At 46.9% G+C, this 26,637-nt stretch overlaps 1 protein-coding gene across 1 annotated transcript in view; it reads right to left on the minus strand.

The window, feature by feature from the left end:
• The window catches only part of LOC126525978 (polycystin-1-like), an 80,982-nt gene that overhangs the window by 25,363 nt on the left and 28,982 nt on the right, over positions 1-26,637 (minus strand). Inside the window, exons 17-29 of the mRNA XM_072284146.1 lie at positions 26,294-26,504; positions 24,936-25,104; positions 22,725-22,909; positions 22,027-22,296; positions 21,519-21,670; positions 18,616-18,784; positions 17,757-17,926; positions 15,741-15,863; positions 5,247-5,355; positions 4,589-4,662; positions 3,099-3,229; positions 725-851; positions 49-228 (exon numbers count right to left, since the gene is read on the minus strand). Coding sequence (XP_072140247.1) covers positions 49-228; positions 725-851; positions 3,099-3,229; positions 4,589-4,662; positions 5,247-5,355; positions 15,741-15,863; positions 17,757-17,926; positions 18,616-18,784; positions 21,519-21,670; positions 22,027-22,296; positions 22,725-22,909; positions 24,936-25,104; positions 26,294-26,504 — 2,070 coding nt within the window. The remainder of the gene's footprint in view (positions 1-48; positions 229-724; positions 852-3,098; positions 3,230-4,588; positions 4,663-5,246; positions 5,356-15,740; positions 15,864-17,756; positions 17,927-18,615; positions 18,785-21,518; positions 21,671-22,026; positions 22,297-22,724; positions 22,910-24,935; positions 25,105-26,293; positions 26,505-26,637) is intronic.

Below are 26,637 nucleotides of genomic sequence, written 5' to 3' on the forward strand. Positions count from 1 at the left end.
CGTCGGCCCGAACGCGCCGAATTCGCGGGGCACCTGGCGTGCGCCTACCGTTGTATTATCCTTGGCCCTTTTGCGCGGCACGATGATCTCGAAGTAGTCGGTGGTGTTGCTGACGTCCACGCGGTACAGGTTTTCGTCCAGGATGACCAACTGCAACGTCTGCGTGTCCTCGGACAGCACGTCCACGCTGCCGCCGAAGGACTGCAGGATCGACGGCCACGACACAGCCTGCACGCGCGAGGACGTCAAAGAGTCAACACAGCAGCGGGATATTCGACATTTGTGCAAAAAGCCCACGTTTTTTCAACCGCCTGCCAGCATCACGGGATCTGAATGCTCGCGAAACAACACAAGGAGGTAGTAGGTAAAAAAAGGGCAAGACATGAAAGCGCTGGCTATCAGAGATGATAATCATCGCTGTATTGTCTCGCCCTTCTCATAAGTCCCGTTTTTTTTTTTCGTGGTGTGCCGAGAATGAAGACGAACCCACTCAACTTTCAATGCTGCTGCTCTAATCACACTTTCTTCCCTGTAAAACCAGTCTGTAGCTTTTCTGATGCTCTAGTTTTCTACTTCTTTGTGAAGCATCTATCGCAATTTAAAGGAGGAAAGTGAAATCCCGTGGCAGTGCAGGGACGAAAAAAAAATGGACAGAGGGAGGCCCGAGAGGCAAATTACCATGCGTAAGTCAGAGATATGAAAGGCGACCTCGATCAGTGCTTACCATGACGCCGAGAGTCTCGTTCCCGGCGCATGTTGGTCGGCTGGCGAGGACGTCACAGATTCCGGGAAAGACGTACACCGCGTCGCCGTGCTGAATGGCTCGACCGCTCAGCGCTCCACCGCTGAACCTGCACAAACGCACGCCGCAGGCGCGTCACTGAGCGCCGTTGTTCCGTTGACTCGACGCTGAATGACAATGACACTGAATGGAAATGACAGAGCACGGTAACATTTCTTTGTAAGTTATATGTGAATACGACATTTGGCCCTCTTCTGGACCGTGAGGAGCACGTTTGTACAACATTCTTGGTGTTTTTAATAACCCGTTTCATTTACATTCTTGTGAGACTCATTGTGTACTCATTTGTGAGAAAAAGTGAGTCGCTTCAGGGCTAGTGGGGTCGTGTGAGCCTTCTGGAAATTCTAGGAACTGACAGGGAGCTTACGTGATTTTTTTTACAATGTATACGAGGGCTTCACAAAAGTCTCACTCGTACATGTTACTGGCATATATCAGAGCGGTGCGTAATATATAACTTGCGTTCGCTCAAGATGCCTCGAGAGTTACAGTTTACACAACTTTGATGTCGTTCGTAATTGCTGAGATGCATAGTTGTAAATTTGATGATTCAGTTTTTAATATTTTGCGATCTTCAAGTATTCTTCTAAAAATTATGTGTTTAAATTGAAAAATATACTTAACACAGTCTATAGGTTTTAACGTTTTCTTTTAACTGCAACAAATCTAATCAAGTTAAGCGAAGGGGATGCCATGCAAAACGATGACTCGTTCCCATGTATTTAGGCAGAAGGTACAGAGGATACGGCGATGAATATAAAACTACTTCGTTTTTTTTTCACTGGTAGCCGAATAGAGCGGGCCTGTTCCTTGGAAACCATCTGAAGCTAGCGAGAATGGCACAAAAAGCATGGTACCGGCCAGAGATTGCGAGCGAAGGTGGCAAAGTGTAACAAAGTGACGATGCCGTACAATCATGCGCCGTCTATTTAGTCTTGATAGCCGTTCAAATAGTCCTTCAATCCCTGACTTAGTCCTAGTCAGGAATGCATGCTCGTGTTGCTAGCTCGCGTGCATTTCCCCAGCGCTGTAATATCAGTGTGAGCACGTTCGATTCCGAGTTGTGTCTGAAAGAGGTGGGCCGCCTTAGCTGTGTTGCAGTCGGATATTTCACAAGTGGTCCGCCGGATGATGTGCAAGAAGGAGAGCATAGTGTCTAGTCAGTGACCGGAAAATATCACAGCGGAATTTTATATAGTCTGTGCACATTGCACAGAAAGATCCACGAGTGTCTTAAGCTGATTAAATAACATGATAAATGTTTGTTAGTAATATATAAATCTACCTATAGTGCTGCAGTCAGTTTGTGCGTCAATGTGATAATGTGACACCGTAGTTGTAGTGTCTGTGTATAACGGAATGCCACTCGCTGCATTGTTAAACACTTCATGGCGTGGAAGTTTAGAGGTCCCTCAAGCCATTCCAGGAACGTTTTCCGCAGGCTCCTCCATTTTTGTGGAAATAAAAAAAGCATTAACAGCCTCGAGTGACTTCACATTTCTTCCGCGCAGTATTGTAGAGAACCGTACCTGTCCTCTCTTCTGCCAATATATAATGCTTTTTTTAAATGATACATAGAACACCAAGTGAAATTAAAGTCTTACAAACATCTATTAAACATCTGAATACCATGCACGGCTTCTAGTGTGCAGATATCACCTAGATTGCAAAGCCTGATTATTGAACATTTCTTATGCTTGCAAGCGGAGTTCGTAGCATGTTTCAAGAACATTGTTTTTGAACTTTTCTCAGAAAGAGTAGTGTGCTTGGCAATACAGGCCTTCTGAAATTTGCGCAATGACCTATGCAATGCCCAACTTGGCGCGCACATTCAGCGGTTGGAGCCGCAATGTCGCCCGGCTATAAAAAAGTATGAAATTTCCAGCTAAACGTTCAGAACCACCCTCCAAACCAGTTCGGAAAGGTTCCTTTGTTGTTTTTTTTCGTACCATTCCGAGACCTAGGCGAACCGGGTCGTGACGACTCCTGTTCAGGTTCAGCTCCAAAATGAGGACATAAATTTAGGTTCGGGTTCAGTTCCGGTTAGGGTTCGGCCATTCTGAAAACACTCCGAGTTTGCAATCTCTTGAACAGATGGCAAGCAAGGATGTCGATGTATATACAGTCACACATCGTCATAACGAAATTTAACAAAACAATGAATATAACGGAGTGAAATTTTCCTTGAAATTGCAGTACGTGGAATAATGGCTACAGCAGAGTAATTCTGGCTCTCTCTTCAACTTCGTTATAGCGAGGTTCGACTGCGGTACCGTATTTGGGCGGCGCGACTTACATGGATATGGTAAGGCCGAGACCGCTGGGCGCGCGAAACTCCAGGGGTTTCTCTCCGACGATGATATTCCGAAGGATGGCCAACACCAGGTCGATGGTCAGATCCACCATGGTGCTGATCTGGCGCTCGGCCTTTGTTCGAAGACAGAGCGACGTTGTTAGGAAGAGCTCGAGGCAGAAGCTTAGCAGTGGGTTGATTTTCAGCACACAGTTCAGTTCCCTTCCTTCTTATTATCTCACGTTCCATGCACAACACATTACATCTCGCCAACGGGACCAGTGTTAAACAGCGCACAGACAAGAAGTTGAACGGTGAAAGAGAAATACTAAAGCAGGGATTTCGTCGCTTCATATCAATATAAAAAAAGAACAATGAACTAGAGTCGCGAAAATAGCTGGGATCAAAGTGCACAACCTCTATGATGCCATTTCCCGCGTACCATATACCTCAAAGCTTTTCCGTACAGACACAGGAATTATGAGCTTACGCAGCCATGTTTGGCATTTCAGTTACTGGGCGGTTTGGTTAGCCCTCCAATCAAATGTCATAAGTGGCGTATTCTCTTCTGTCCTACTTGATGTATTTAAATTCTCATTTCTGACGTGAACAATTGTCGACTGGAACATCCTCGATCCTGTTGGGTTTGAAAACTGCAATTCTGCTGACACATTTCAAGAAATGCTGGACATGCCTTTTGGTAAATTTGTTCTATCTTCCATCCTGCAACAACCTGAAAAGTGCTAACAGTACTGAATATAATAAAAAAAGAGTAAAAATATATTGAGCGTTATAGAATGAAAATTAAAAATCACGAGAAAGCATTGGTGCCGATCACATCATTGTGACGTATATTTGCGCATTGATATTATTTTTTGTATGTATCTTGTTTTTTCTGTACTGCAACAGACAACCGAAGTTTCTGGATCGAGGTTCTTATGAGATATCATGATCCTTTTTTGAACAGACATTTGGCTATCATCCGCAGCACGTTTCACGAATTTGTTACATATGACACGAAGACGGCGTGGAAACTTCGAAGCCTGCCCCTTGCGTTCTTTTTTCCCGCATGCCAAGCTCCGCCTGAAAGTATATGTGGCTCGATCCACCCCCCCCCCCCCCCCATTTGGAATTCCGTAACTGTAATCCTCGTGTACAAAACCTTCGTTATCGTCATTATGAATGAAAAAGGGTGACATTGAGACAAACGTACATCGTATAGGTGACTCTGTATGAGTAGCGATACAGAGTATTCCTGTTTCACTGCTCCATTTTTGGCCGCGAGAGAGATGGACCAGAATATCATTTCGTCTAAATAAGAGTTATAAGATATTTTATATAAATACAATTTTGATTGTAGGATATCTTACCAAATGAAAAGAAAAATGCTTTACAAGAAAATTATGCCTCCTGCATACTTTTATGCCTAGATAGCACCAAACGCGTATCCTAAATCGGCAGTGGTCTCCTCATAATGTAGCAAGATGTGGTACCTCCTTTCTTTCATTGAGGACAACGGCTCTCGCTAAGGCGACGTCCATAGGAACCGTCCCGTCGAAGAGGCTCTCTGCAAAGAGAACCATTCGCGACGGGTATGTTTACTGGTGGCGATAAACTTCGAAGTGCAGTTACCAAACAACAGACAGCGGCGCGTCGCATCGTACATTTAGCGCATCGAATCCTTGCAAGAACACCCGTGCACTTAGATTTAGGTGCACTTTAAAAAACCACAGCTGTTCAAATTTAATCCGGAGTCTCCCACTACGACGTGCCTCATAATAAGATCGTGGTTCTGGCACGTAAAACACCATATTTGTTTAATCTTTGCAAAATGCGATAATGCGCTATAGAGGAAGGCGAATCGCATTATTGCGTTAGGAGAAGGTCGACTGAGAAGATTAAGTTGTCTCAAGCGGTGTATGCAAACGCTGGCGCATCGCTCTGAGAGGGAGAGGAAAAAGTGAGACTTCCTGCGTCTGCTCTGCTTTCACCCGCGCGACACTCACTGGAACCCGGCCTATAGTTTCGGATGAAAGGAGATGCGCAACGTGCAAACGCCGAGGCACAGTATTACTGCGACGCGTTAATAAAAGCGATACGCCTCTGCCGCATTGATCAAACACATCTAGTGTGGCGGAGGTCTTGCGTTACCTTTTTCGGGTTCTCCTTCCAGCGCGATCTCGGTGTCGTACTCGATGTTGACGGCCTTGGCTCGGTCCGTGGGCATTACTATGCCCGAGATGAGTTGCTGAGTCATGCGCTGGAAGGCAAAAAAACGTTACTGCTGGTTGGTTGCTTTCTTAACTGTTGAGGAAAGGGAAGATCTATAGGCTACGCCAAAGTTGGCTGTCATAGTCAATAAACTGAAGTTACCTCGTTCGGTGAAAGATAGAAAGAGATAACGAAGGGGAGAGGGGTGCAAAGGGAGTGTGCCCGCTCGGCTACCATTCGCAGAGAGATAGTAAGGAAGGCGAAGGAAAGAAGCAAAAGACGGTTAAGTCGCGCGTACGCTGACTCGTCCTTATTACGTTTACACGCCCATGTGTACAAGCTGCGATATACGCTGGACGCCTTCGAAGTATGTCAGCTAAGTTATTTGTAGTGAAGGCATGTACAACGAATAGAAATACCGAGACTGGCACCACATTCAAAATATTCGTCTCAACATATCCGAGGAAATGCGCATCCACGTTCCGATCAAGATCGCTCCGAACTGCTAGAGGAAATATTTTGGCAAACCTAACTCAGAACGCCGATGCATCTGCAGCACATCTGAATGGCTCGAAAGTGTATGGCCTTAGATTTCCGATAAGCAGATGTGATTTTACCACAGCTCGACTTCACCTTACCAGTTGCAATATGTGCACATAATTAGATAAGTAATGAGTTTAATTGGCTATTATGTTTATTAAGCCTCCTGGAAATCGCGATTGGTCGTGCTCGTAATGCCAGCCTCTTCAAAGGTTAAAACAACGATGAGCCGCTAAGCCAAGAAAGGTAGGTTTGGCGAGGCTTGCGATGACGAGACAGATAAGTTTGCGTAGTTTTGCGAATTTGGGTATACCTTTGATACGGCTCGTTCCTTAGCTTCAGATGACAGAGATGCGCATTGTACAGAGGCATAATAAGAAAATTCCGGAGCTACGAGTCCCTAACTCACATATGCGCAGACCTCATAAAACATCGCCTGTATAATAAATCGGCTTTAAATGTAGCTTCATCTATATTAGCCCTATACTAGATGTGCCGGTTGCCGGCTTTGTTGTATATGGAATCACGCAGTGAAACAACAAAAGGTACCTAAATATTCTCAGTGCAACAAATGTATACCTTCAAATGCACATTCTCTTTGTTTTATTTGAAGCGAATATTTCTATGTCTTCTTTCTCGTAGTTTGGCACGTCTGCTCTCTCGACTTCTTGCCGAATGAGGCGAGCCGGATATGCAGACAGTGCTATGCAGTTAACTGGTGTGATCTTGTAACAGATAGCGCGTAGATATAGCGTCTGTAAAAGGATTACGCGTCATGTGGACGGGCATCCAGCGCGATAGGCCAATGTTCTAACCATTAAGATTCATCATCATAATCATAATCATCATCATCAGCCTGGTTACGCCCAATGAAGGGCAAATGTCTTTCCCATACTTCTCCAACTACCCCGGTCATGTACTAATTGTGGCCATGTTGTCCCTGCAAACTTCTTAATGTCATCCGCCCACCTAACTTTCTGCCGCCCCCTGCTACGCTTCCGTTCCCTTGGAATCCAGTCCGTAACCCTTAATGACCATCGGTTATCTTCCCTCCTCATTACGTGTCCTGCCCATGCCTATTTCTTTTTCTTGATTTCAACTAAGATGTCATTAACTCGCGTTTGTTCTCTCACCCAATCTGCTACTTTCTTATCCCTTAACCGTTACACCCATAATTCTTCTTTCCATAGCTCGTTGCGTCTTCCTCAATCTAAGCAGAACCCTTTTCGTAAGCCTCCAGGTTTCTTCCCCATACGTGAGTACTGGTAAGACACAGCTGTTATACACTTTTCTCTTGAGGGATAGTGGCAACCTGCTGTTGATGATTTGAGAATGCCTGCCAAACGCACCCCAGCCCATTCTTATTCTGATTATTTCAGTCTCATGATCCGGATCCGTGGTTACTACCTGCCCTAAGTAGATGTATTCCCTTACCACTTCCAGTGCCTCGCTACCTATCGTTAACAAACGCACCCCACCCCACTCTTATTCTTCTGATTATTTCAGTCTCATGATCCGGATCCGTGGTTACTACCTGCCCTAAGTAGATGTGTTCCCTTACCACTTCCAGTGCCTCGCTACCTATCGTTAACTGCTGTTATCTTCCGAGACTGTTAAACATTACTTTAGTTTTCTGCAGATTAATTTTTAGACTCACCCTTCTGCTTTGCCTCACCAGGTCAGTGAGCATGCATTGAAATTGGTCTCCTGAGTTACTAAGCAAGGCAATATCATCAGCGAATCGCAGGTTACTAATGTATTCTCCATCAACTTCTATCCCCAATTCTTCCCACTCCAGGTGTCTGTATACCTCCTGTAAACACGCAGTGAATAGTATTGGAGAGATCGTATCTCCCTGTCTGACGCCTTTCTTTATTGGGATTTTGTTGCTTTCTTTATGGAGGACTACGGTGGCTGTGGAGCCGCTACAGATATCTTTCAGTATTTTTACATATGGCTCGTCTACACCCTGATTCCGTAATGCCTCCATGACTGGTGAGGTTTCGACTGAATCAAACACTTTTTCGTAATCAATGAAAGCTGTATATAAGGGTTGGTTATATTCCGCACATTTCTCTATCACCTGATTGATAGTGTGAATATGGTCTATTGTTGAGTAGCCTTTACGGAATCCTGCCTGGTACTTTGGTTGACAGAAGTCTAAGGTGTTCCTGATTCTATTTGCGATTACCTTAGTAAATACTTTGTAGGCAACGGACAATAAGCCGATCGGTCTATAATTTTTCATGTCTTTGGCGTCCCCTTTCTTATGGATTAGGATTATGTTAGCGTTCTTCCAAGATTCCGGTACGCTCGAGGTCATGAGGCATTGTGTATATAGGGTGGCCAGTTTTTCTAGAACAATGTTTCCACCATCCTTCAACAAATCTGCTGTTACCTGATCCTCCCCAGCTGCCTTCCCCCTTTGCATAGCTCCCAAGGCGTTCTTTACTTCTTGCGGCGTTACTTGTGGGATTTCAAATTCCTCTAGGCTATTCTCTCTCACATTATCGTCGTGGGTGCTACTCGTACTGTATAGATGTCTATAGAACTCCACAGCCACCTGAACTATCTCATCCATATTAGTAATGATATTGCCGGCTTTGTCTCTTAAGATTCGAAGGCACGCAAATGCCCAGTCGAATAACAATCTTACGACTCTCCTCCAATACGAAAGGTAGTGCTCTTAGGCGATTGGCGCGCGCATTACACCACATAATATCTGCAGGGGCCCTATAACGTAAAACTATTCGAATATGTTTTTATTCCAATCTCCTGACGACAAATTTGTGTAACCGCCGACGCAAGCATCGGGCGGTCACCCGCAGGGTTGTCTCAACAGACCAATCAAACGCTCTGCTCGTTCATAGGAGGTCACTTTTGCTTGCTTGCTTGAAAAACGGATAACATTGCCTACACTGAGCGGCTTGTATTATGGCTGACAAGAGGCGAGGAGCACGCTCAAGTGGAGAGGGATTCGTGGGGCCGAGCCACTGCACTGAAAATCGATAATCGGATGAAGAGGGTGGTGCCGGCATCTTTGACTGGTCCGCTTTCCCTTACTTAGCTTGCGGTGGCTGGTCGAAAATCGCGGCGGCATGCAACGGAAGCTCAAGAATGACGCTAAAACGGATCCGCAGCTAAGAATAGTTGGCATAACGAGATCGTAAACGTGCCGAAAGTGCTCAAAAACGTTACACGGACAGACAAAAAGTTTTATTACACGCAAACAAACCCATGCTCTCCGGCAGGTGCGAGTAGCCAGTGCCGGAGCGATCGGCGGCAGCCATCTTTTATTCCTTTCAGAACAGGGCAGCCTGCGGCTATGCCGAAAAAAACTCAGTTTTGTTCGTCATATTAATGCATCTTTAACGCGTACACGTCACATTGACGCGGTGAGTTTTTGCGGTTTTGTGACGTCGCGTGACAGGCAGGTGAAGTGGGTGCAGCCCGAAAGCTTTTGACCAATAGCCGAAGGCAAACGGCGAAAAGGCGTCGAATCAGAAATCACTATTTTTTTTTTGTTCGGTCAAATCATGCATAATCAGTGTGTACCCGTCACATCAGATGGAGAGCTATCGCGGTTTTCGTGACGTCGCGTGACACACAGCTGAACTAAGGGTGGTCCAAAAAAGTTTTTGACCAATCGCGAAGGGCTGATTGCAGAATTGGAATAGAAAAGTTGGGAATAGTTTTACGTTATAGCGCCCCAGTAGTGCCGTCAGCGTCCCTCGTTTTTCTCTCTCGCAGCTAGTGACTAAAGGCGCTCACATTACACTGCCTTCAGTATTGACCCATTTTATAGAGCACTATACCAACGGTATCAAAACAGGTTATAATGTATATTCACATTCCCAACTTTTAGAGCGACTGCAAAAGACATGTGCCCGTGTGTGCGCTTTTGTGCGCGCGTGCGTGCGTGCGTGTGTGCGCTAGTGTGTGTGTGCGTGTGTGTGCGTGTGTGTGCGTGTGTGTGCGTGTGAGTGTGAGTGTGAGTGTGTGTGTGAGTGTGAGTGTGAGTGTGTGTGTGTGTGTGTGTGTGTGTGTGTGTGTGTGTGTGTGTGTGTGTGTGTGTGTGTGTGTGTGTGCGTGCGTGCGTGCGTGCGTGCGTGTGGTTGTGTGAAATAGATGAAATAGATTCCAGATAGCAGAATTATAATCCCCGAAATGGATTACTCGAAGAGGCCGACATGACTTTCACGATAAATCAAAATGCGTGATTCACTAAACAACAAAATTTTATTAACTTGTAAATTATTAAATTTACGTATTGCAGCGGGCGAGTTCGCAAGGTGCATCTACTTGGCACGAATTTTCCAGATTATACCACTTCCGAGATATTAATTCTTGAAGTTGCTTAAGAAATATACTGGCGTCCCAGTTAATTTTGCGCTTCAATTAATAAAACGATGCTCTTTTAAAAGTAGTAAGTGAAACAACAGTGTACTTTTACCGCAAGTTTGACGGCGCATTTCTCGAAACCAGCGCATTCTCAGAATTTGCTTTTTTTCGATATACCTTGCCAACTTACCGGATACAATTCGCATGATACGTGACGTAAATTATCTTTAAAAGAATGTCCGATGATTACGATACTCCCTCACGCCAAATTTGTGCGGAGCTTTATACGTGATGGTATTTCGCGATATATTGAGTCAAAGAATTTGAGACCGAAATCCCCGCGCGGACTGACAGTGGGCTAGTGCCGTCAGCGCCTTCGTCGAGGGAGGGTCGGTACGGGAACGCTGGCATGATGAGCGGCATCGGACCCAGCTGTGGAAGAAGACGACGACGAGCGAGTTCGCGCGATTACGCCGAGGAACAGCGACAACAGCGACACTCAACCCGAGAACGGGCGCCTATGATTTGCACTCTAAAACATAATTTGTGTGATTTTGTTAAATTTTTTCATACACATTTTGACTCTCCATGCAAGTAATAGCCGCATCTTTAAGCAATCTAGTTCAGTGATTAGAATATTTTCTGTCTTCCACAGGCGACTTCTAAAAAAAACTGTATGGCCTAAGGGAAGACTTCATATTCGCCGGGTTGGAACAGTCAGACGCCATGCCCCCACCATCACCATCGCACATACCATCATCGTCAAGGCAGTCGTCAAACCATCGTATTAGCTATTTATTTATTTTATTTATTTCAGAATACTGCAGGCCATTGCTTGGCCCAAGCAGGAAACACCTTGCCAACACCTTGCCCTCGTTGCTGTCGAAAAACGACCGGAACGGAGCAATGAAAAGCGTGCCGGCATGTATCGAAGAAGAGAAAGCCGAAGCGGTATCGGTACACGTGCCCAGAGGATGCATGGCCCGGGCGCGAGGTGCGCGTTCCACTGTCGGTCCACTAGTTCCACGTCTGCCGTCGGAACATGGCTGCCAGGACCAACGCTCCCGGAGCTTCGCCTATTCTAGCAGATCGTGGCCAGCTTGCTGACATGTCAACCACCCCAGCTCCAAAGCGCGCCAGGCGCAGGAAGTCGCAGTCAAAACTTTCGTTCGGTTCGCCGAGCAGCGTTCCGAGGAACATGGCATCCAATGAGCAAGCAAAGCTTCCGGAGCTCTTCGCCCGACTCACGATCCAACAGAATGCTAACGAAGACGAACGTCGATGCGACACTGCCGGACACAGACCATCTGTTTCCAAGCGCTGTTCCCAAGGTGAGCTTCCGACGACTACAGAGCCGACGTCGAGTGACACGTACAACGCTCGGTCATCATCGCATAGCCCCAAGCCTTCGAACAGGAAGGACTGCGAGGCAAGCACGTCAAAAGTTGTAGAGAAGGAAACCGGTTTCATTAGTCGGGCAGAAGGGACCGTGCATGGAAAGCCATATCCGAAGACTATCGCCGACTCCGATGTGGTGGATATCGTGAGGCAGCTGCGAGATTTCCTGCAGGAGAACGGCCCTTCCCAGGAAGAAGACCTGCTGAATGCGCTGAGCTTTTCGCAGGCTCAGCTAATTCTCGAAGCGTACGGCACTTTGACCGCCTTCCTGGACCAACGCCCAGGATTTTGCGTGCTGCATGAGGATCTCTACTCTTTCGTCTACTACCAGGACCCCGGCGAGGAAGACGAAGAGTGCAGCTGCTCGTCTCTCGTCAAGGATGGAGCTACAGCCGTGTCATGCTTGGCTTGTTCCATGAAGTATGACAGCAGACGCCATTACGCGGTGACTGATGACGGCGAACCTCGGCGAGCGCGCACGAATTCATCTAGCAGCAGTTCTTACGAGTCTGCCATGGATGGAGAGGAAGGAGACGAAGAACACCGCAAGTTTTACCGAATGAACAACGTTTGGACCCAGGTGCCCTCGCGTTCCGATTGTCAGTCACGAGCCCGGCAGGCGGGGCAACAAACGTGTGACGCCGAGGTCCAGACACAGGAATGGGACTCTGCCCGGTTTGCCGAGTTGGAGTCGACGCTGCCTAAGCGAGACGCCCAAATCGCAGAGCTCAAGGAGAAGCTGAAAAACCTCGAAGAGAGCCATGCCCGGGAGGTGCAACAGCTTCGTATCAAAGTCGTGAAGCTGCTCAAGAGACCACCACCAGAGCCACTACGTAGTACTGCAAAGCTAAAGAGCATCCGTACCACCGTGAACGAGCAGAAGCCTACTGCCACGGTCGGGGCATGCACCCACGACAGCGCGCAGCCACGGCTACGGCGACTGCTGCGCCAGAGGTCTCCACCACCTTGTCCCAAGCCCGAGAGGCCGCGCGCCCAGGTCATTGACCCGAGAGCCGGGCCAGTGTCGGCCTTGATTGACAAGAAGTTGAGGAGGTCGACAAAGCGGCCACCAGTGCCGGAGTTTCCTGATCTTCCTGAACGTAAGAAGCAGGCCGCCGCTCCGGGCTCGGACGTTGAGTGCGGCCACGGTAGGTGCCCTACCAAGACGGAGCTACTGATTTCAAAGACGGTAGAAATGGTGAAGAAGAAGCAGCCGAACTACACGGACCAGGAAATCCGCAGGCGTGTAGACCACTTGCGCCGGACGCACGGCGGCTTTTCCGGGATGACCTTTAACGCCATCGTGGCACTGATGCTTGGCCAACTGAAAGCCGCGCCGCAGCCAAAGCACTGAAAGCATGTGGAGGCAGCCAGTTGCTTCAGAGGAGCTGCCAGCAGGCTACACATTTCTTTTTTCTTGTTTGATTTTTGTGATGTCACCATTTAAAAGTAGTGGTACTTGTTTATTTGCGTTATGTTTGTTGGTGCTGCCTTCGCGTTGTTGCCAAGGCGAACTCGAACTGGCTGCGGAATAAGCGCGGAGCAGTCAAGGCCGGTGTCACGTGAACTGCCGCGAACCCCGGATCCCGATGCGTTCCACGTCCATGATCCACATCAAGTACCTCGCGGCTAGGAGACTGAACTCATTCTTGCAAGAGAGAAAAGTGATTAAGAATAAAATGAAGTGTTTAGGTATGTTACAAGAGAAATGTGAGAAAGTGGTCACGAGTATTGATAACTTTTGAAATGTGACATTGGACAAAAGAACGTGTGGGATAATGGCGGAGTGCTACCAAAACTAAGAGATGTTACCACGGCAACTAATTTTCATTGTCTTACCTAAGTGACGCGTGACAATATAGAAAGCAGCTTTACTTGATCATCGGGTCTTATCAAAATGACCGCCCTTCCACTACTGTGATTAGGAGTGCAAACAAAGTTCGGGATGCGCGGTTATTCGTTGTCGTATCGCCTTGGCTTCGCGCTCACTCACGCGAGGTCGGCACGTCGGCGAGGAGCCCTTCCTCGAGCAAGTTCCCGGCGGCGTTCATCAAACGCCGGCTGTTCTTCGGCCGAACGCACGGCGCGCGGCCCACACCTACTGCCGTTCCTTCAACGCAGCTTGCTCTTCGGCAGAACGAACCAAACGTGGCCTCTCATCTGACTGCCGGGCCTGGCGGGAAACTGCGGGCACGAGGCGAGCGAACACGCGATCACACCCTTTCCTTCCACTGGAGGGAGGGGACGCCTGTGATAACTTCACGCCTTGCGCTACGTCTACTACGTCTACACATATAAAACCCCGCCTTAAAGAGCGCGTATGATGAACCGACAGTGGATGAATCGGTTAGCATGGTCTCGCAACCTGGTGGTCGGTGGTTCGAATCCGCAACCGGACAAGCAATTCTTATTTTCGCACAGCTTCAGTTTTTCGCGTACGATGACAGCCACATAGACTGCGCGAGTACAGCAATACAAGCTTCGCTTGAAAAAGAAATTCGTGTTGTCCTGGAAAGGGTCCCTTTCTCATATCGTAGAGCACATGGGACGTCCATATTAAAAGGAAACACCTCATCGATACTGCAGCCACAACTTCGGCAGAGGTTAACGCTAAATAGTCGCCTGCTTGTTCGTAGGCGAGTGCTCATGTGACGGCAAATCGGAGGGAACTCGGCACTGTAGTATGCAAATTTGGCGTTCCCTTTCACCTTGTAGGCGCTCACATGCAGTTCGCAACATGTGTGCACAAACCAAGTGATGCGGGAACTCCTTTAACGCGAAGCTTTTTTCGCGAGAGTGGTCTTGCAGCAGTCATGCCTGGAACCGGGTGCACGTAATGGCTATGCTGCAAGACGCTGTGCAGAAGGTGATCAGTAGTTTATAGTTTAACTGCTTCCCGAAGAGTGGCTTCACATAGACTCGAAATGTGCGTAGGATCTGTGTGTACTTCTTATTTAAAATGTAATAACGCGGAATTAAGCGCCAAAACAGGTATACGTCACGAGAATTAAAAATAAGAATGTGATATTAAACATTTTATGAAGCTGTTCATGTATTTAGGCCCGTTCTAAATCTGATGCCGGCATTCAGACATTACATACACACACGTAAATGCGTACACGACGTGGCCAGGAGAATCCGTGTCACGAATCTGTGTTGGAAGCTAGCGCCTCATAGGAGCTGTGTTGATTTACAGGGTGCGCCACACGTCTACCTTCACAGATGCAAGACTTTAAAAAAGAAAATCCGGAAGCCAACGGAGCCACATGGGCTTTCAGAAACTCCAGAGAATACCTTGACAATGTCTGACCATGTGAATATCGTGTACAGGCAAATTGTCGATGCACGTCTTTTGGAGCAAATTTGCTAAGTAGCCGTATAAAGGATTACGTCTGGTTTGCGTTCACCGACGAACCGACTCGGGATGGAGGCTCGACGAGGCGGACTTTTGTGTCCTGACGCTTCACTCGCACGCATGGTCTACCGCTTGCCCCGCGACGCAGCATACATGGTGGCACAGAATTAACCGTTCGCATACCATTCCAAGCTGCAAGATACGTCACCGCAAATGAATGCAGTCGCAACTGTGTGGTCTACTCTGGTGCAAGACCAGGTCCAGAGGCAACTGCGTTCTTCCTGCATTAATGCAAATTCCATATGCGTTCTCCAGTCGCTGATGTCGCACAAGAGCACAGTCCAAAGACCCTGCCTATGTCGCGAAGGTCAACTGCCTAATTATAAGATGTAACTTGTTTGGCTTTGCCCAAATCAAATGTATGCGCATTTGGTTAAACCGCACAGGGGCACGTTTGCTGCAGTATTATATATTTCGCTATATGGGGGGGGGGGGGGGAGGGGGATTGTCATTTCATAAGTTCGTGCTGCTAAACAGCGCACGAAACGAAACCTGCTGGTCCCTGCTTAGTGACATGTGTTCTTTCTTTGTCTGTCTTCGTTTCTACGCTGTTAACCTCTAAAAATCACGCTGAAGCAATTTGCCAGGAGTTGCACGCTTCTGTTTTTAAGACCAATTATTAGCACACACTTATTACCCAATCTCCCACGTTTCGTTTTATCGCCCTGTCATAACTTTCCATTAGATTGTTCGCAGTAATTAAGTAGTTCACCCACGTGACCTTGTGGTGTAGTACGTACCGAGACGATGCCCCCCATGGTGCCGACAGCGTACATGCAAAAGTCGAGAAGTTGCTGGGGTGCTTCCACCTTCAAGTTGGAAGCGAGCGACACGGTCTTTTTCAGCAGTTTGATGATCACCTCCTGCAAAAGCGAAAAATAAAATAAATAAATACTAGAATTTGACGAGTCAAAACCCAATTCAATTTCCCGATTGCGACGCACGTAGAAATTAAAATTTAAAAGTAAACAATGAATTTTCGTTCTTTGGTGACTACACCACGTATCGGCCGTCACCTCATGGTCGCCAACACTCACGGCATGCCTCAAAAGGAACAGTTGCTTAATTTCAAAATGGCTATTTTTAAACATTACGTAATGTCGTCGTAGAACTACCCTGTATACAGTCATTATAGCCTCGAAATTTGGTATCTAGATCCCTTAAGTTAGAATGTTGAGGTATCAAGCTTAACGTGTGATAAGTTGAGCTTAATAGGTTTAAACGGGCACTGAAGAGGGACATTTAATGAGTTTACTACGAAGTTCTTGATGAACTGCCATTCGTTGTACGCTTCTGTGATTTTGTTAATTTCATTGTAAGAGCTTCATTTCCAAAAAGAAACTTAAGGCCAACTTTGCACTTGTTTTTTTTTTTTAAATGTTGCTCTGAAACCACAGGACCAGTACGTCAGTGCGATGCCATGAATTTCAAACATTTCTCGTACTACTTAGGCTGTAGTGGTTCAATAAGCGTTCTTGAAACTTGATAAGTTCAGTCTTTGCCTACACTAGAACAAAGCGTAGTTCATCTTTAGGAATAAAAAACTAATTAGGTACGAGCAGGCAAGTTCAAAATCCATGACGTCACGGCGTAATGATGCGGAAATTTCAAGGCGGAAGGCCACCTGTCTTCCTTTCGTCTTTTCTAGGCTGCCAAACACCTTTTACCGGCAAAAAGCACCTTTCTTAGAATTGTATAAACGTAATTTACAATCAATCAATCAATCAATCAATCAATCAATCAATCAATCAATCAATCAATCAATCAATCAATCAATCAATCAATCAATCAATCAATCAATCAATTAATACTGTGGAGTTGTGTTGAGCTGTGTCATCGTGATGACGACGTGCGCCAATATTTGGCCTACCTCTGGGCTCGGATTTTATGCTGCTTACGTAACCTTAATTAAATAAAGCATACTGCCTTGTTCAATCTGAAGTAAAGAAGTACCACCGTGCAGTAACAGTTCTAGCGCACGCATGGTTCCACTTGCTTTCTTAGTCCGGGGCCTGTGCAAAGGCTTACTCGTTCCGCCTTGCAATGGGTGACACACTTATGTGGGATAGTTGCAGCGTCAAATAAACTACTAAACTTCTTTCACGACTTTGTCCACGGCACGACGTCCAGTTTAAATATTTCCACACGGCATTAAAATAGCTGGACTCATGATCGTTTTGGCAATCAGCGATCTTTGGACCGTAACCTTACACTTCGCTGGCCCAGAAAGCAACGAGGGCATTACTGTACATATCACCTCATGTCGACAGGTCTTCGCGAGAATCTATACAAGTCAGCGCACTTTCCCGTGCGCGTGCAATTAGTGCTCCTGAACAACCCGTTCATTCGGTCTGGTTGGTACTTCTTGTAACACAGCATAATTTTGAATCGCACGGCATGGGACAAAGAAGCTGTGCCCTTCTTTCTTTTTCCTGTTTGTTTCACACTGTTAAAAATTCTGCTGTTTTGCTAGTGCTCTTACTCTACCCGTCTTTCTCATCTCTTTTCATCTCTATATTTTTTTCGCCCAGTGCAGGGTAGCAAAACAGACGCGCATGTGGTTAACTTCCCTGCGTTTCCTTTCTTTCTGCTTTCTCTCTCTCTCACACACACAACAATTTCGCAAGATCTTGCCACTACGATCGGCACGAACGCCTTGTATACGGCCCAGCAGGTATCACGAACTCGTTCAAACTCGAAGCGTGCCTTTTTCTCGGATGGCGAGGAAAGAAACCCACTGGGCGATTCGTTCGTACCTTTCCCTCGTTGTCGACGCCATTTCCGTCTCCGGCGATGGCGGTGAGGGCGCTGCCAACCTGCTCCAGGCTGCTCAGTGTGTCCACGTTCATGATGGAGGACACGGAGCGTACCATTTTGGCCCTCAGCAGGGCCTGCTCCTCTAGCTCACGGTCCAGCACCGCAGGGTCTGCGTAAGGACCCCTCACCTTATAAGGACAGTTGATGCCGTAGGAGACAGCCCTTGCTGTATGGCAAAAATTAGCTTCCGCCTCAAGGTTTCTGGAGGTTAACGTCTGCCGTAATGAAAGCCGAACTTTAACTTCATGAATTGCGCGTTGAAACCAGCATCTGCACGTCAATATGACGTCACAGACATCAAAGCAATTTCTTGGATTTTACCGTTGCGCTTCGTTGGGACTCGTTGAAACTTGCTAAGTTCAGCATTGGACACTTTCAGAACACACTGTAGTCAATCTTTGCTTGATAAAAGATTGTTTAGGCCTAGCAGACGTTTTCAGTATTTTTTACGTCATGGCGTCATCAAACCTCTCAATGTATGCGCTGTACACGCCTGGCATTCTATAAGGGTATTTTCCTAGCTCATCTCAACGTATTTTTCTTTTTAGTGTCCCTTTAAGATGGAAAGGCTTATAGCTGGTGCACGAGAATGCAGAGACTGATAAGTTGCATAAACGGCTCTGACGGCAATTTGTCAACGGCCCGGTGCCGTTTTCTCGATGGCGACAGCTTCTGAGCCACATTCTCCGGCGGGGCATCAGCAACGTCTGTGGCTGTGCCACATCGCGTTGCTCTCCGAAAGCTACGGCCACGGGCGCAACTATTTCGCGCTTCCTTGGCCGAGAGTCAGAAACCCACCTGAATAGTTGATCTCGTTCTCAAACTCGTCGGGCAGGCGCACGTTCATGAGCGACGTGATGGCCTGCGACATCTGGTTCATGCGCGCCTGGTCTCCGGCGGCGTCCGCGTTGTCCAGCGAGCGCTCGCCCAGGTAACGCTCGAACTCTTGCCGGGTGGGCAGGTAAGTCTGCGCGAGCGAGCACAAGGCAGCATTGCGGCAAAAAAAAAAGAAGAAAAAAAAAGTGCGCTGACTGCTCTAGAAGACTTTTCGGAGGCCACTGATAATGCGGAGAACTTATAAGTCAAGGAATGCGTGTGAGTTTTGCCTGCTGAAAATAGCGTTGCGAATTTGCGCAATGTACACTGTATGAATCTTTTTCTCATGTGGCAGTTTATGTGTCTCTTTTGCTCTTGTAGCGTTTGCAATATTTCTAACGTGTGATTTCATGATGCACATTTTTCTTCAGTGACATTTTGTGTATCTGTACTGTACCTGTAGTACTTATGATGCTTATAATGAGTCAATTTATTATATGTCATGTTATGATGCCCCCTTTTATCTTTGTGACGGCATGTGATGCACTCCCATGTCACCTACGTGAAAAAGATTATCCGCTGGTAGCCTATGATGATGTCGATATTTCCTCATTAATACGTGTTAATAAAAAAAAAAAGAGCGGCATTGCCAAATATCGTTTTCAGCTATACGACGAGGCAAGGCGCTGGCAAAAACAGCACAGACTGGAAGCAAGGCGTAAAATAATAATGGATGGTGCCGTCCTGCTGAAAGCTTTCTTCAAACAGATGATCTTCTTACACGTTATGGCTTACATTTCGTGGCTTAGACCACGTGTGCAATATGCTTCGCTGTTGTAACGGCTCCTACCGCTTTTGTTCTTGACGCGTTTACGTCCCTGTGTATACATGCAAAAGGTACGACACGAAAAATGATGTCAGTTAGGAGAGCGCAGGCGATTTCGTTCAAGCTTCCATTTGTTCGGCTGTTATATACTGGGTGCCCCATGTAACTTGTGCTAAAATAAAATAAAGAAAAAACAGAGGACACCTAAGCACTTCTTATGAATTGTGAATGCGAAAGCACTAATGTCCAATCGAATGAAGCTGAGCGGTACTTAAAGTTATGAACTCCTCGCGAAGTTCGTAAAAGCAAGCGCGTTGAGACGCTTGGCTTGGCGCGTTTCGATTTGGCCTTACCGAGGCCAAATCAGAATCTACGCAGGCGAGAGCTTGCGCGGACAAAGAACGCGCAGATAACACAGGCTTCCGAGAGCGAGGGTGACGTGGCTTCGCAGGGATGCCCTCTCCTTTCACGAAAAACCTGGCGCGCTATCGGCCGGCGCGTCATTTCGCCCGCTCTCCTCCGTCGAGGCGCGCTCTTGAAGTGCCGCCGTAGCCAATGGGAATTCAGGCGCCGCTTTTCGTTTGTCCAGACGACAGATGCCGGATTTTTCGCTCAACAGGCCATTTGACGCTTTCCCGTCAAGATATCTATATACAAGTGTCACGTAGCTGCACAGAAACAAGGTAACTTTGTTTGCCGTCGCTTGGAGGAAATTAGACTATATTTTGTATTTCGCCTTATGACATAATTGGTTAGTAAAAAATAATCAACTTCTCAAATAATAATAGCCAAAGGAAAAGTGTAAATGAAAAAAAATTTGACGATCCTGAAAAATTTCCGAGCCAGCTCTCTGTTGCTCAATACTCACTTCGTGAATGTTTTTTTTCCAAAGAAAACCCACTAAATATGAAAAAGTGACGCACGAGTAGCCACAAGGGGTGATTTTACCATTTGCGTGCGTGTGTGCGTGAAAGCATGCAAGATATTAATTGGCATCTGAGGGATACAAGAACACCAAATAATCTTTATAACATCTTTTGTAAAATGTCGCAATAGGCCGCAAATTAATTTTAGTGCAGGTTTCTGGAAATAAATTGACCTGCGGGATTCCATATGCCAACTAATATGGACTCCATCGCAGAAGATTCCGGATACACTTTGACCGATGGCAGTTCCTTAACGGGAAACCTTGCGGAACACCAACAAGCCCGTTCGCATACAACAGTGTATAAATTGTATACGACGGTCGCATACAGTTTATTTGGAGTTCCCGAACGTTTTTGGATAGTGCCCCGAATGAAATGCGGCCACCGTGGCCAGGATTCGAACCCGCGATCCTTCACTTAGCAGCAGAACCTCATCTACTCAGCCACCGTCTTTGGTTCTTAACTAGATTTTGCAGCCAACGTACTCAGGCATATCTGAGCCAGAGGAGTGTATATCGCTTTCTTTGAAGATCTGGCATATTGCACAGTGTGTACAGAATAAGGATTTTGATGCAGGCGAATAGAAGTCCCCGAGCGGCATCGCGTGCCTAAAGACCAACGCCTTGCTCGCGTTCTTTTGTACTGCCTTTTGTTCGTTCCTTTTCGCGCTGTTCTGTACACCTAGTGGTATCTGTCTCGTTACTTTGAGTGCACAAAACCTAAATTTCCCTAGTGAGGGCACTTGGCATAATGCAGGACAGTGTCACGCACACCTATTAGGCGTCTTCTGCACCAAACGTGCCGCATAGTGACTGCACACACACGCACGCACGAGAAAAAAGTTAAGCGGCGATTCATCAGCAAATTCAAGAGAAACGCGTTAGCATTACGTCGCACCTCTTTGAGATCTCGGGTCCATGATCCATGAAACCGCGTGCACCACATTCCGAAGTGCAACTCACAGTGGTCTGCTCCGGACCACCGTCAGTCTACGCTCTCCTCACCCCTGTCTACCTTTACCACGTGACCGGTTCCTCACATTTTATACGCACACGTTTTATCCCACTTCGACACGCGTAATGGTCACGCATTAAAACAAGAGCCTCCCACCGCAGCAGTAATGAAACACTCACCGAGATGGTGGTCATGTTGACGCGCGTGGTGGCCCCTTCCTTGTCCTTGACGTCGGCACCCACCTGGTACTCGCCATAGGGCAGCACGAGGGTTACCTCACTGTCTGGACCGTACGTCAGGAATGTCAACGCCTCGTTGGCCACGTTGCGCACTGCAAGGTTACCAGCGAGAAGAAAGTGAGCCCTGTTTTTCTTTAACGGGCGTCGAGGCTGGTAATGCTCTCACAATATTGTAACGGCTTAGCCTAGCTTAGCGATTGCCGACATAATTGCAACCGGTAAGGTAAGCTGCGTAAGCAGCATACTGCTAGAAAGCTACGTATTACATTTATTGTGCGTTAGTTTATTTGCGACAGCTCAATATTTGATAAAAGGAAAGTTCTGTTCTGAATTCGCAACTCGACGGCATTATAGCGGATTTCAAAGAAGCCAACGCTATATCTAACAATCATCATTGATGGTTATTAGCGGAATGCTCTTTTTAATTATTCGGCGACACACGTCTCACCCCAGAAGGCGAAGAACTCAATGTCGAGTCCCTCGGGGTCGCTCCAGTCCGAGCACGATGCCTTGAACTTGTCCATGAGGGCACGTCCTTCCTGCGGCTCGAAGGAGCAGATGCCGTTCTCGGGAGGCTTGTTGATGTGCAGGAACAGGTCCGAGATGCCGCTCACGCCCCATTGGTTGGTCACCGTCAGGCGAGCCACAAAGTCGCCGAAGCTCGGATAGTACACCTTGAAGAAGTCGTCCGACAGCGCCATCTTTTGCTCCGTGGCGCCTGCATATGGAGGTCGTCAAAAGAAAAAAATTGATTCAGACATGAAAGTGGTTACATAGAAGTATACAGGGGCAAGTGAAAAGATAAGAATGAAATAAACTATTTCTTTGTCGCATATGTTCTTTTCTTTCTTCTGAAATAAACAGATGAACTTTACGCACAACCAGCATCCAGCACATGGCTCAGGCCGTTATAGAGCATTCACGAACCATTGCCAATGTTCTGATGGTGATTTTCAATCACATATTCTGCTAACATAATAGCAGAGTAAAGCTGAGTGAGTTCGTGCGTGTTTTTATACAGGGAGAGAAAAACCATGTAGTAAATAAAGTCGAATACAAGAAAGTCGACGTAGACTTTATTGGATTCGTCTCCTTTCATAATTTTTCCTCGTACGAACGGAGAGAATAGGTAGTAGTGCTACTCACCGACTAGGTAGTCCCTGGCATCCTCCAGGTACACCTCCGTGAGATTGTCGCTGCCGAACACTTCCCAGTTGTAGATCATCTCCCCGTCGCAGTTTTCGATGCAGAGCCCGATGAGGCCCACGCGTACAGGGTTGATCTTCTGACCGATAGGGTCGTTGGGGTAGCACAGCTTCTCCGTCTGGCACCTGCGCAGCGTGGTTCACCTTGTCGTCTGTCTGCTGCTGCCGCAGGAAACGACTACACGAGCGGAATCTCTGAAGTGTGCTGAACTTTGTATTTATGGACGAAAATATTTATGTCGGCTTCTGTGCTTATACGCTGTTCGTCCCAAGTATAAGACAATGATTCCGGTGCTTGTGCCCCACGTGATACCTCCTGTGTGCGAGCATGCACGTGACATGTTAGCGTGCACACAAAAGTGTTTTGCTTTCCATTTGTTTTATTTCTTGAGTAGTCTATTTGTGATACAGGGATAATTCGACTCTAAAGAGGCCTAACCTTCGGTTTTCTTTCATGTAATAAAAAAGAAAGCTCAAGTTATTGCTAACAGATATTTTGATGGCTATAAGATGTGCTAGAACACGCACCGGATTCAGCCTTTCAAGCTGAACTGAACAAAAGAGGCGTTGAAGCTCCATGCTTAAGGACTCGGTTTCATCTACCTTTTCATACGTTTTTAGAACCCGAGTCACGGTAAAGCAGAATCATGAACAGATTTTGTTTCACAGGTAGAATAGTCTGTCAGAGCGAAAGCGTGGTTTATGTGAGTAGTTCCTGTAATTTAACACACTGATCAAACGCCAAGAAAACGTGGGAGCACTTTTTTTGTAGTTATAGATCGTAGCACCCTCAGTTCGACATGAAAAGGGGAAAAGTTAAGTCAAGGAACTTCCATAGTAACGCACCATGATGATGGATGGATGGAAGGATGCAAAACTTTAACGAAGGTCCTGAGGTACGCGACTCAGCGCGCTGCGGGCCGCTCCCACGTTGGGACAGTCAGGCCATGCCCGACCGCCGCATCGTGGGCCCTCTGGACAGCCCATAGTTGCGCCCCGGAATCGGGGCTCTTGATAGCGGAGAGCCACTTGTCCTCATTGATTTGTTCTGTGCCTCATAATGAGGGGCAACGCCAGAGCATATGGTCTAGGCTAGCGATGTCATTGCAGTGCCTGCTAGAACTAGTGGCATAGGTGTTGGGATAAAGCTTGTGGAATAAAGCCGGGCTGGGATACGAGCCTGTTTGCAATAATCTGAGGGTCAATGCCTGCGCTCTATTTAACTACTTGTGTGGAAGGGGAAAGTCTCTCCTGCCGAGATAAAAGTGCTGCGCAATTTCATTTTATGTGGTCGGTTGATCTCTGTTCTCCACCACTGCGGGCCGGCGTTGGAGTTCTCCATGGTCGCGGAAAGCGAGACCTCGCGCCTTGGAGTGGGCCAGCTCGTTGAGGTTTGTGGGGCCTCCCATGATAGATCCCATGTGAGTGGGGAACCACGTGATGATGAGCACCATGATGATGGCATAAAATAATTTTTATTACTTAGATTTAAGTGCACCTTGATGATGGCATAAAATAACTTTTTATTACTTAGATTTAAGGAACCCCAGGTGGTCGAAATTTCCGGAGTCCTCCACTATGACGTGCCTCACACTCAGAAAGTGGTTTTGGCACGTAAAACCCCATAATTTAAGAATTTTTATTTTAATCTTCTACGAATATAAGAAAAGTATTCGAAATGGAGCATGTGTTTAGGCGGATTGAACCCTTTTTTGTCGTAATCAGTTGATAACTTGTACGTCACGTCAAAGACGTTCTCACCGCATTGGTCCTTTAACATGTCGGCTGGGTTAACGTCGTTGTATCAAATTAACTGCCTCGGGTGACCTCCTTCAATGTCATAGATACACGGTCGGAACGCTGCCGGCGTCTGTGCCAGAATCCCAGTATAATATAAACGGCACGCGACATGCCTACGAATGCAGTTTCTTAGCGTGCTGGTCCTCCAACGTGGCATTCTGAGATTTTTTCTATCTCTCGAATGTCAAACATAACTAAACCTGTGCAGATGCCAACAGGGTGGTTAGTGTGACATCAGGGACAGCCATCTATAAAACGGGAACTTACTGTATTCGGCTTTCAGCGACAGCGAACGCACATGACCTTGCGAACCGAGAGCGAAGCAGGGTTAGAATCACGCAAGAACGCTTACTGAACACTGATGGAAGGTGGGACTTTCTCCATAAGCACAAGCTGTATGGCTCCCCAAGACGGTGGACGGTCTGGCTTCTCCAGCTTGGCCAGTATCTCGTAAGTGGCATTAGGCTTGTAGAACACTATGGTGCTCCACTCCAGGTCTCCGCCAGTGATGTTGATCCGGCCTGCGGAGAGGGCAAGTGGTGAATCTGAAATCTCACTTTCGCGCCTCGCAAGGACAGTATGTACAGCAAAATAAAGTATGGCTAACCTGCGCTTAACCACAGCTGAATCGCAGCCCAAGCCTAACCGCAGCCTAACTAAGCGTAGCCACAGCGTAATCATGGCTTTAAGATACAGAATAAGAAATGGCACACCTGTGCGCACCACCCTGCATAGCGGTGTTTAAGTGAAGACCAATCTTGAGTATTGCTTACGTAAACATTTGTCCGGTTATATTGCTAGAATTTCGAAGTCATACGAACGGTTAAATTGCAGTGGAGCTGCTTAGTGCAGTTAGTGACTCGGCGCTGCTGGGTCAGTTTCATTGTTCTTTTCGCGAACCATTTTGGAATGAAAGCATCTTATCCGTCGACGTGGTGACGGCCGATATTCCTGTGTTTTTTTTCGCACAGTTAAAATGCACTGAACGCATAATATTAGCAGGTAATAAAGTCCACTCAGTGTACCCAGTTACTGTAGCGTACAGCGTAACTTTACAAGGAGGACGTGAGTGAGGAGAAATGACACATGTGTCATGTTGTCTGCTTCGTGTTCTGATTGAAAATTTACGCTTTGCGCTATAGTTAACACGAACCAGTTAGCCCAGACGAAACCGTTGTTGATGTAGCCAGTTCAAGTTCATTTTCCGTAACATTTTAACGAGTCTTGTACTGTCTGCTCGCCCGTTGACGGGCAACTAAAGCACCAAACTGTAAGAACAGCGTGTGTCTACATTTTCGTCATCGTTGTTAATATCTGCACACAGATAATAATATAGGTTACATTAGAGCCTGCTATATCCTAATAGCTGAGAGCTTGTAATTATCAATTTTCCCATAAATATGCGCACACATACGCCACAAACATACAAACATACGATGTCTACTAAAAAGGAAGAAAAGAAAAAGCCCCAGAGAAACGACCCATACCCGCGTTAAGTAAAAGTTCGTGTACACTGTGCAGTAAAACTGCTACACATATAACCCACCAATACACATAACCCACCATTTTTCAAGCAGCCCTAACGATTTCCATAAAGATAATAAAAATGTCTAGATAGATATTCAGGCGTAGGCAGTCGTCCTCACGGGCTTCAAACTGAGAATAAACGTGTTAGAAAAAATTGGAAACCTCGCAGATAAGCATCGGTACCTGGGCCTGTGCCGAAGCAGCCGCCCCGGTCTTCCAGGTCCTCTGCCGCGAGGAAGCCGGCCACGTCGAAGTCGTGACCCTTGGCCGTGATGTTGTCGAGGCTGCGTAGCCGGTGGTAGAGGGGCTCCGTCACGTTCTGCTCGTCGTCCGGCACGGTCCGGTTGATGACCTCGTTGGGAACCCGGCGGCAGAACCAGGTCACGCTGAAGTTCTGCGGCACGGGATAGACGCAGGAAAGAAAAAAAAAAGAAAACTGGCACTTACGACTTACACAGGCGCGAAAAAAGTATTTTATAATGCATGGTATTGACAACGTGTTGTCACTCTCACATGGCTCCGGCTAC

Source organism: Dermacentor andersoni, chromosome 8, assembly GCF_023375885.2.
Source record: "Dermacentor andersoni chromosome 8, qqDerAnde1_hic_scaffold, whole genome shotgun sequence".
NCBI lineage: Eukaryota > Metazoa > Arthropoda > Arachnida > Ixodida > Ixodidae > Dermacentor > Dermacentor andersoni.